Source organism: Zonotrichia leucophrys, chromosome 2 (genome assembly GCF_028769735.1).
Source record: "Zonotrichia leucophrys gambelii isolate GWCS_2022_RI chromosome 2, RI_Zleu_2.0, whole genome shotgun sequence".
NCBI lineage: Eukaryota > Metazoa > Chordata > Aves > Passeriformes > Passerellidae > Zonotrichia > Zonotrichia leucophrys.
In genome coordinates, this window is record NC_088171.1 from 132,129,244 (window position 1) to 132,140,598 (window position 11,355).

At 46.7% G+C, this 11,355-nt stretch overlaps 1 protein-coding gene across 1 annotated transcript; it reads left to right on the forward strand.

The window, feature by feature from the left end:
• Positions 1-4,088: 4,088 nt before the first annotated feature.
• On the forward strand, positions 4,089-5,622 carry LOC135443363 (GSK-3-binding protein-like). The gene has a single exon (XM_064703581.1). The coding sequence runs from the start codon at positions 4,211-4,213 to the stop codon at positions 4,817-4,819; it is 609 nt and encodes a 202-aa protein (XP_064559651.1). The 5' UTR covers positions 4,089-4,210; the 3' UTR covers positions 4,820-5,622.
• The last annotated feature ends 5,733 nt before the right edge of the window (positions 5,623-11,355 follow it).

An 11,355-nucleotide genomic window follows, 5' to 3' on the forward strand; every position in this document is an offset into this window, starting at 1 on the left:
CTTGTTTTAAAGTCCTTGGCTTTTGCAAGTTATGACACAGTAAATACATTTGTGTCACTTAGCAACCTCAGTTGTTTCTACAGGAATGCCTTTTGTTCTTGGAAATCTATTACAAATGCAGATTACAAAACAATTATTGGGGAATCTAAATTTGTCTTATTTGGATGGTGTTCTGGCCTCTCTGCATTCTGCATTTGAACTGTGCACAGGAAAATAATTTACTTTGCACAAGCACCCTTCATTGGCACTATTGTTATGAAGAGAAACTCTGCATATTGAACAAATATTACAGAAGTTCCTGTAGAAAATAAAGGATGTGAGAAACGCCTGGAGAAAGAAAGGACTGGAAAGGACTGCTAGTCACTGGGTTCACCCAGTTCAAAGCTGTCTTACTGTTTTGTAAACAACACTATAAATACTTTAACACTGTGATGCAACACTACATAGTCTCTATCATGAATTTATCAACCTGATTCATTTCTACACATGCCAAAGTCTGAGATCACAGACCATGCAGCTCCAGCAAAAGGGTTTGAAATGTAAACACCTGCATAAATGAACTATTATTTATCATTTTCACATTGACTGGGTTACAGGGTCTCCATAACAGATTAGAACATGTGCATGATCCTGAACATGAAGTCAAAGGACTGAGATTACACTGGAATGCAGACTTCAAAGGATTTAAGGGTTTTCTTTCTTTTTTTTTAACAAGTTTAAAGCTCTGAATTCACAACCATGTTGTCAGGATCAATATAAAAGGTAAAATATATAAGTTGACCTTTATATTCTGAAATTAAAATGTATCCTCAGGAAACACACAATAAAATTATGTCAAATTTTTATAAATGGACACATAATTAATATGATTAGTACTTGTTTATGAAATTCAGATTTTGTCCTCTTCTAGGAATATCTGAAGGACAAGTATTGCTAAAACTATCTTGAAAACTGTTTTCTAAACATTTGAACAGATAAAGTGAGAGTGCAAGTGAACAATAATCACAAATAGGGACTAATGACTGCTCTCAACTGTAATATCTTGCTAATAGAATAACTTAGACAACAAGCTGCCATGAGAATTTTGGCAATCCCAGCAAACCATACACAGAAATGCATCTGGAGGAAAAAAAAGAAGAAGAAAAAAAAAGAATAGCAGCAATGGTCATTTTCTGCCCAGAAAAATACTGTCAGGGGTCAGAAAAAGTTTGTCAACAGTTTTGCAACTCCTTTTATACTTTCATTTTAAAAAGAACCTACCCCTATGCTTAGTGTTCTATGCTTTGGGGTTTTGGGGATTTTTTAAATTGCAATTACTGTGGTAAACTGCTAAAGAAAAGCAGTGCTGCAAAGCTCATCTCCAGCAGTAGAAGACCAAGTGTGATAACCAGGCTGTGATTCTCCTGATTAAAAAGAGAACACAGTGAGTAAGCTATAGCTTACTCAGGACTTGGCCAAATGACCTGATAGCTACAACTGACGAGGCCCCAGCTTCTTTGGGGCTGACCTGGCAGCCAACCCTGTCACTTATGCTCACAAACTCCACACCAGGACACCTGTGACAGCCCTTTATTAGTTGAAGTTGTTCTTATTTCTTTGGAGAGGCACTAGCAAACAGCTGTGGTGTTTCTGCCAGGAACACCCGACAATGGCTGCGCACAGTTTAGATCTGCCCCTAGCATGGACTCAGGTTTAGTCCCAAAAAGATCTCTGGGTGCTAGCAGACTGACAGCCATTACACAGATATGATTATGATGTAAATTCATATTGAGCCCTCTTTGGTACAGTTTTCCCACATAAACAGATCTTTGAGGGAGAACCACAGATATAGGATGTATGATCTTCTCCAGCATTTTAGCCTTTCTCTCAGCATCCAGTGAAAAGAGCAGATAGTACCTAAGTCATGGCTGAGGATCCCAGCTCCTCTAGGAGGACAATCTGAAACACCCTTCTCCTGAATGCCCACAAATCTCATTTTGTTCAGCTAGTAACCTGATCAATAGCATTCCGTGTAAACATTTGCGGTATGTTTAGTCCTAAAACCCTCAGCAGATACTCAGTCCATTGTCATCCAGTGACCACTAAAATTTTGCATTTAAAAAGATCTGGGGACATCAGGATTCTGCTAATGACTGGCTCTTCCCTCCCTATCTGTGGCACTGATCTGCAGGATCCTGCAAGCTTTTCCCAGCATTGCCGTTGGTTAGGGATGCAGTGAAGCACGATTTGCGATTATCATTCCCGGGCTCATGAAAGCCCCAGGTGTAGATGTAATCACAAGCAGCACTGAGCTTTTGCTGGTATAGCTTATTTTGCTTTTGTGGGAGAAGAAAAGGCTGGAATAAGCTGTACTGGTTTATTGCAGTTTTGCTTGTATAGAATACCAGATTACCTACTCAGAAGTGATCTGAATATAGATCTCCCTTGGAGATCTACTTCAACTCCCTTGAGTTGAAGTAGATCCATCCACTGCATCTGTGTAGGCCTGCTTTCATTGCTTTTGAATAGATACCGCAAAAAATAAGGATTAAAGGTGAAAGCATTTTCTTAAAAATATTTGAGAGCAGGCAGGAGGCAACAAAATCTCACTTTTTCATCATCTGTAGAAAAATGTGATCTGAGTTTTAAGTGACAGTTACCAAAAAGGTGCTGAAAATAAGAAAGTGTCGGTACCTTAAGTATGCACATGAATAAATAATATACAATTAGGTAACATGATTTATGCCCAGCTGATACAAATCCAGGCAGGGGATGTAGTACTGCAGCTCGGACGCCCAGGCTGGAGTGACCAGTACCATGTGCAGACAGCAGGCATGCTCACAAACACGTGCAGCGCTGCACAGGGTCTCCTGCTCTGTACAGCAAGTGCAAGTAGCTCAGGAGGACATGAGGACAAACAGACCAAAGGACATGGCCTCTCCTTTGCCAACCGCTTACTGATTAATCAAGGGCACGGTGGTGAGAGCAGTTATGTGTATGAGCAACTCACACTTTACAAGCTGCTCCCAGCGGAACCGACCGCATGCCCCGTCACGTGAATAAGCGTGTTCCGGACTATGTCCCAAGAGTTCCAACACCGAGACAACATTTTTAAGGCTCATCATAGAAATTCCAGCCCCTGCTTGAATGATGCAGTGACAGAAGCAAGGGAAGGAATGGGACTGGGACATCAAGAGACAGGGCAGAGCCTTGATGCAGGTGATGAAGTAAACCGCAGGCTGAGAGAAACCCCGACAGTACACCAGCACGGAGTTGCTGCACGTGTGCAAATCCTAGCGATGCAAAGCAAGGCTCCGAAGGCATTTATGCGTCACGGAACTACACCCCGAACCAAAGCGCTGCCGGCTGTGGCCACACAGCGGGCACAGCAAGCAGGGCAGAGCCGCGAGCCGAGCGGGCAGAGCCGGGCGCTGCGGAACGAACGCGCCGCGATCCCGGCACGGCACTGGCTGATGGGGACTACCCGCAGAGCCGCGGCCGCTCCCGGTGCAGGCCGGTCGCGCCCCGGAGGGAAGGGCCAGCTCCGCTTCCCGGCACGCGGTGCCGCGGGAGAGCCGCACGCGCGCAACCGCCGGGAGCTCACGGGGCAGCGGCGCGCGGCCGCACCGGCGCCCCGGGGCGGTTAACGGCGGGGCGGGAGCGGCACCGGCCGGGCCCTCACCGGGCGCCGCGCGCGCTCCCCGCTGCCCCGCGCGCCCCCTCCGAGCGATCGTCCCGAGGCGGCGCGGGACCCTCCGCCGCCCGCCCCGCCCCCTCCTGCCAATCACAGCGGCCCCGCCCCCGAGACCCGAGGTGCGGGGTTTGAAAGCGGGCCGGTCCACGCGGCGCGCAGACGTGGGGGGGAAAGGGGACGGGACAGACACCGTCGCGCTCGGTGGTCGCGGGGCGGCCTCGCCCGGCCGACGGCGCCCGGCGGCGGAAGCCGCCCCCGCGCTGTTGGCCGAGCCCTCCCCGCGCGGGGTGCCGGCCTCGGGAGCGGCCGGCGAGCGGTTGGTCCGGAGGGCCGTCCCCCTTCCCCCCCCTGGCCGGCGCAGTGGGAGGTGCCCGGGCGCGCGCGTCACCCATTGTTTACAAACCAACGCCAGCGGGCCGAGCTCCAGCCGCGACCGCAGCGCCGGAGCCGCGTGTGCTCGCGCGCGCGCGGGGCGGCGGGCGGGCGGCGGCCCCGGTCCCGCTGCGGCGGCTGCGGCACGGCGGAGACCCGGCAGAGATGCCGTGCCGCCCGGGCGAGCGCTTCCTGCTGCTGGAGCGCCCGGTCGCCGTGGGACAGGCGGGCTCTAAGGAGGTGGACGCGCTGGTGGCCAAGCTGGGCGAGGTGCTGCAGCTGAGCGCTCAGCGGGCGCCGCCGCCGCCCCGCGCCCCCAAGCACCTGGGGCCGGGCAGCGCCCGCGACCGCGCCGCCCCGTACTCGCCGCGGTGCTGCAGCGGGGCCGGGGCCGGGCTGCTGGCTCCGCGGGGACCGGCCCCGCCGCAAGCCCACTCGCAACATGTTGAGCCTCCGCGGGCGGACCGGAGCGGGCAGCAGCGAGTGACCAAGCAGCTGTGCGGACGGGGCTGGCTGCGGAGCGCCGCCCGCCGGAGGAAGCAGCCTCCGCCGGGGCCGGGTGACGGGCTGGCGGAGGAGGAGGACCCGCACCGGCTCCTGCAGCAGCTCATCCTTTCCGGCAACCTCATCAAAGAAGCCGTCCGGCGGCTGCAACTGGCGGCGGCGGCAGCGGCGGCGGCGGCATCCGCGGCCTCCAGCGGCAGCACCTCGGCGGGGAGCGGCGGCGCGGACGGCGAGGCGGAGGCGGCGGCGGCGGTACAGCCCCTGCAGTAGCCGGCGGGGACGAGCGGCGGCGGCGGTGACCGGGGCGAAGGAGCCCTCGCCGGGCGGGCTGCGGGAGCGCGGTGCGGGCTCCGCCAGGATGTAAGTGTGTCCCGGCGGCGGGGCCCCCCGGCCGGTGCCGGTTCGGGCGGGAGGGTGCCCGAGACCCCGGCCCAAGGTCACCCGCGGCGCGGAGCCCGTGCAGCCCCGGCCGGCGGGGCCGCGCACGCCGCCCGCCCCGAGCTGTTGTTGTGCCCCCCTCCCTCGTCTGCCTTCCCCGGGAGCTCCTCCTTCTCCTCCCCCCGCCGGGGCAGCCGGCCGGGGCCGCGGACCCCCCCGCCGCCGGTCCCCGCCGCCGCCGAGCTGCTCCGTCTCCCAGGAGCCATTTGCAATAATCCTCGCTGACCCCGGCGGGAGGTGTTTCCTTTCCCCTCCCGGGCTGGTTTGGTTTTTTGTTGGGGGTTTATTTGTTGTTATTTTAACGTTTATTGTTATTATTTCTCGTTGTGACTGTATGAAGCAGTTTTAAAAAATGTGAATATCAAAGCTGGAAGGCAGCTGGACTTAATAACAAATAAGTGAATGGAGCCTGAGATGCATTGTTCACATAAGGTAGCCGAAACAAGTTTTTTCTACCAAAAAGAAAAACCCTGAATCCACCCTTCCCGACAAACTCAATGGCTCAAGTACACGATGCGGCTGTTGATTTTAAATATATGCACTTCGTACCGGAGCGTTTGAAATGTGTTCCTGATTTACAGGACTTACTGTCTTAATTAACCTGTCTGTATTGAATAAACGTGGTCTTGTTTTTATTTTTGGGTCTGTGTCTCATTGTTAAGGGGAAATGAATTCTGGTTCCTGAGAACAAAACTGTGTAGGCTCGTTCCCCCTTGGTCTTCTTTCAGTTGTAAGATCTCCATTTTGCAAGCAAAAAAAAAAATCCCCACAACAATCCGCATAGTCTGATGCAGTGGGACACCGGTTATTAATGCACGGAGATGCAACTGAGCCCCTTTGTTTGCCAGCAGCGCTCATTCGCGAGCCATGAGACGCCCCTTGAGCAGCCCAGAATGTGGCTGCTGGAATTTATAAGTCAAAACATACCGAAACAAAATTAGGTGTTTTGTACTGGGGAAGGAACATGGTTTGTGTTGGTCACTTGTTTGGTTTGTTTTGATTAATTTTTTTTTTTCTTTCTCTGAGGATAGAGGTGGGAAAAAGACTCTAGAAAAGAGAGAAAAGGTCTAGGCAGCAATCAGGTTTTTTTTTTTTTAATCTGTAAACCAGAATTTGATAATTCGATGCTGGTCATTAAGTTGGAATACCTATTATGAATAGTTTCCTTTGTAAAATCCTGTGTTGGGTTTTTAGGAGTCATTGAGATGAGAACTGAGCACATCTGACAGACTGGAGCTTAACAATCTCCCAACCCCCACTCAATTTGAGGTAAAAGCTTCTCCTTTGAAGAAGGTAGCAATCCCACATGAAAGAAAATGGAAGATGTTTGCCTTTGTCCAAGAGAGCAATTTGAGCAGCTACGTTTACTTGTGTGATTAGTTCTTTTATGAATACGTTAAATCCACAAAATATTTTAGATTTCTTTCTCTGCCACAGCTGCTACTAGAAACTGATGCTGAAGCATTTTATGATGTCTCATTGAATTCCTCTTGCATTAGGACCAGTATGTGTTGTTATTATTAGCTTTATCTTGACTAATTTATAAGTTGAATGCAGTTTTTCTATATCAAAGCATGTAAAATGCAAAAAAAGAAGTTCAGTGCATTTTAGAACCTCCTTAATTACTAACATCTGAAGTCCTTTTTCTTATAGCTTGGGCTGCTTTCGTGGCATTTTGCACAACTTGGAAAAGATTCAGATCTGCCATTAGTTCTTACTCTGTAATACAATGATGTACTGTGTAGGTTATCCTTCAAATGAATTTTTATTTGCAATTTTCTTGTTTCTTTCTCCAGGAAAAAAAGTTCAGTAGCAGATACAAAGAATATAACCACTAGCCACAATTGAAGAACTAGTTTTTCTTGTGTTTGTACTTTAGATGCTCAGGGAGGTAGGTATTTGCTGTGTAGATGCTGAATTTGAACCCTGGGATGAGTAGCTTAATTACTAAAAAAAGCTGGAGGAAACAAGCTAAAAACTGGGCATAGTTGGTAGAGTCTGAATAGTTAATTATGGTTAAAAATATATGTGTGGGGGTCAGCTGGAATTCTGAAAGCTGGCAAGTTTGACTTGAACTTTTTGCCACTGATAATTATGCATTGATTTTGCATCTCCTTTGCCTCCCCCCCTTCCTCCTCCCCAAACCCCAGCCCCTGTATACTAATGAGAACAGCTAACTTTACAAGTGTCCTTTGTAGTCAGTGAAAGCCTCGAGACATTCCTTTTAAGGATTTTACTAGAATAACACTTTTCAATAAAGTGGCAGTTGAAGTGAGGCGTAGAAAAGATGCTAATAAATTTCACTGTGACTGGCTAGTTTTTAAGCTTCCTAAATTACTTCTAAAATAGCTTTTACTTTCTCCTTTGTGCAAGGCTGGGAGATGTATATATGAACAGGGTTATAGGAAGCTAATATGCAGAGGGTGTGATGATTCAGTAGAAGGAATTTTGGCCCTTGTTTCAGATAACTTGCATAACTCAGACACATCTTTGTCACTTACATCTTCCATATAAGCCTTTGTCTTCTTCAAAATACAGAACGTCACTCCTTCATAAGGGAACGGATCAAACATGCTCATTTTGGTTTTGGAAGACACATTTTAAAAGGTGTTGGACCAATTGAAGTATTGCCAGAAGGTTTCCACTGATTTGTTGCAAATTCTCCTTTTCTTTGCCTTGTGCTACTATGTAGGCATACAAACTGTGGTATGAAAGTCATCATCTGCTTTGTTTCCCAAGCAAGTGTTGACCTGGGAAATAATAATTTTTCTAGCTTTTATAATTCTGTATTTCAGAGGTGGGGTTTCTTTGCTATATTAAGTCTGTGCCAGCCCTCAAATCCCAGCTTTTGGTTTCTAGAGAAAAAAAAGGAAATATATTGGCCTTTACAGTATGCTTACACTTTCTTCATTCATGAGTGAAAATGTAAGTTTACTTCCAGGTTTAAATTTGGAATAAAATTGTATTTTCATGATAGGTATTTAGCTCGGTTTTATCTCTTCTGTTTCCCTGTACCGTGAAGAAACAAAATGTTCAAAACACACAAATTTTGCAGTGGATGATGTGAGCTGTTGAATCAAAAGTAAACCATTTAGATTTTTGTAACAAGTAACCTTTCAATGCATTGGGAAAGAAATCTAATTTCATTATAACTACAGGGGGCTATATGTTTTGAGGGTAAACTTGATTTTAAATAATGTTGTAAACAAATGCACTGAAGGCTCACAGGCTCATCTTTCAATGTGCCTCTCTGTGGTGTTGCACTAGCATGGCACTGGGATGCCACAGATTTTTCATTTGTGGTTTACACTGCTGCTTACCTCCTCCTGAGCTTTCTCTATATGACTGGACAACTGTTTTCCTGACTGCCCAAAACTCAGCTTTGCATCCCGCTTACATCTTGTTCTTTTTACTCCCATGTTCCCTGAGCTCTTAAAAGTACCTCAATTTAGCTAGAAGTCTGGCAGGTAGAATGATTTTTGTCTGCTATTTCCCTCATATGACCCATATCCCTTGTAGCTCACTACTGTGTATTGTACCAGCACTCAGAATCTACTGTAAAAATTACATTGGCATGGTACTTGGCATGATAAACATGGTGGGAAAGTAGGAACTCCACCCTAAGTCCTTAAAATGAGGTTTAAAAAAAGCCTTTCAAGCAAATAGCAATCTCCTCTCATGGAAGGCAGAAGGGAGAAGAAGGATCTATGCTGGTGAATGCACAATTTAAGTTCTGGGCAGCTGGGGCCAATCCCAGTGTTGGTGACTTCTCCTCCAGCTCCATATAAAAAACGTTTCTCATTCCCTCCTAGTCTGTGGCTCCATGATTTTTGCCTCTTCACCCTGCATTCCTTGCCTTAGCCAGGCCATTTTTTTCAGCTTGTGGTTAGAGTATTTCACTTTTACATGTCTTTTGTTCATGTCATATTACTCTTCCCAAATATTAAGTAGCTTTGTTGTCTTCAGTTGCTTTTTGCTGGGTGCTTTTGATGTGCTTGTTCACTTGACTTTCAAATATTGTCACTCAGTCACTTCTTGGTGGCCACGATCTGGTTAATTCCTTACAAACCTTGCAGTGTGAGTTGGAAGGCAAGCTACAAGTGTCCATCTTCAGTTTGTACTGAATTTCTGCATAGGGCAGAAATCAGAGGAGAAATCCTAGCTGCAATGAAATGAACAGATGAAGTTACCAGAAAAATTATTTTCAACTTCTATGGGAATTTCCTCCTGTTTTTTTTTTTTCAGAAGTAGCTGGGAAATACCACTTAAAGTGGTACAATAAGTACATAAACGCCTTTTGGGGGACACAAAAATGACATCAGCACACTCATTTCCTGAGTCAATGAGTTTTGTTCACTTTTTCTCTTCCAAAAATTATGTTCTAGCTGTGTGACTAACCTCAGTCACCTTTGTCAAAGCTGCAGAACTGCCATTATGCAATTTCCTTGGCAAAAGGCAGCTGCTGGAAAAGAATTGGTGCCCATAGAGAGAGGAAGGCTGAGTGTGCCCGAGCTGCATTAGTAAACACTCTAAACTCCACAGCAGAGGAAGCTACAGGAAATCAGGCACCATAAATTCAGAGGCGTGCAGCATTAACTGTTCCTTATGCAATATCCTGTATTTAAATTGTATTATTTTTGCTTCCCATTATATAATATGGTGGTGTCTGGTGGAGTAATACAGCCAGCTAAGGGTGCTCTTCATCACTGCAGGTATTAGGTAGGACATGAGCCATCAAAAGAAATTGTAAAAAACACCATGTCTCTGTGTCCTGCTTGTAATTACTGACTTGGCAGGACTTCATTCATGAAGAGGTGCAAGGATAGGCTCTAAGCTCCTGAGTTGTATGAAGAAGTTTAATATGTTCAATTCCAACCCCAAGAACATCTTTTATAGCAGCAACAATTTTAAAGCTATGGGCAAAAAAATCCTGCTGGAGCTTTGAGCTTGGAAGCCAAGTGGTAAATTCAAGAATAAATGGACTTGCTTTCATTTTCCTCCCATGTAGGTACTTCAGTCCTTATCCAAGGAACTTCACTGCTCCCTGGCACACTACGGGGCTTGTATCATCAGCTGCCCCTCAGGAGATGATCTCTGATTGATTTTACAGTCCAGGGAAGTTGTAGTCTTCCATCTCAATGGGATCACTTTCAGGAGCAGTGCTGACTTAAATACATTTTTCATTTGGTGGTAAGGGATGAAACAGCACCAGGATAAAAATGTTTTAATTAGGGGAAATGGATCCTGGCTGGCTTAACAGTAAATATTTACTGCTGTAAGCATTTTACCATAAGAGATTGGGGCTTATTCTACCCACATCACAATAATTGTCCTAGTTTCAAGGCTTAAATCTACAGGAGCATGGGCTCACAGTTAAAGTGCAAATTTGGGTTATTAGTGTTCTTACATCCACATTGCAATGCCTTTCTTGTTTACAAGACTAACTTAGTGTTCCAGAGGAAACCACACAGGGCTGAGGCCGGTGATGAATGCATGTATGTACATCCCCAGATTCTGCAAAATGGAAGGTGAGGGGATGCCTGATCCTCTCCTGGTGCCAGCAGGCAGCATTGGCACTTGCTGTTCCAGCAATACTGATCTGTCAATGCATGGATATGCTCCACTGGTGTGATATCTCATCTCTACATTGTTTTGGTAGGTAAAAAACCAGACATTTATGTTTTCCCTCTTGCTGTTCTGCTCTGTTGTTAGTTTTCACGAGGCTGCTTTGACAGCTGCTTTCCTCCAATGCCTCTGATGTAAACTTCCTCAGCTGCTGTCAGCTCTGACCTGCGCTGTGGCTGGATTCTGGATCACAGAACATAGAAAACTTATTCTTGTAAAAAAGGAGTAAGTCAGCCTGGAGTGTGCCAGACTGGTAGTAGGATGGAAATAAGAAACATAAATTTCCACATCTGCATTTGTGTAGATCTGTTCTTCTGCTCTTCTCCCACAGGTTTTTTTCTGTTTTTTTTTTTTTTTTTTCCTTTTAAGAGAGGCCACAGATGTCAAGAATCTCTGGAAATCAAACTGCCAACCTCAGCAGGGGTTTAGAAGTGATCCACAGCCCCTATGTTCACTTTTCCTCTTATTTTCTGGAGAGCCTTTCACAGCACATGTGGTTTGTGTTGATCCTGTTCTCCAATCTGCAGTGAAACAAAGATGCTTTGGGGCTAAAGAGCAAACATGCTCAGCCTGGGCAATGTGCATGTGCACACACAAGCATGGACCAGATGCGAGTGGCTGAAACAGTATTGGTGTTCAGGATCAAATGTGGAGATGTTTTATTGACACTAAGAATACTTATAGACTTATACAAAGGACTGCTGTTAATTCGATTTAAAACTAAATTTTCAGGGAAAAAAATC

Bases quoted from the DNA above. Each gene is read 5' to 3' on its own strand.
- LOC135443363 (XM_064703581.1), top strand. From the start codon at position 4,211: ATGCCGTGCCGCCCGGGCGAGCGCTTCCTGCTGCTGGAGCGCCCGGTC.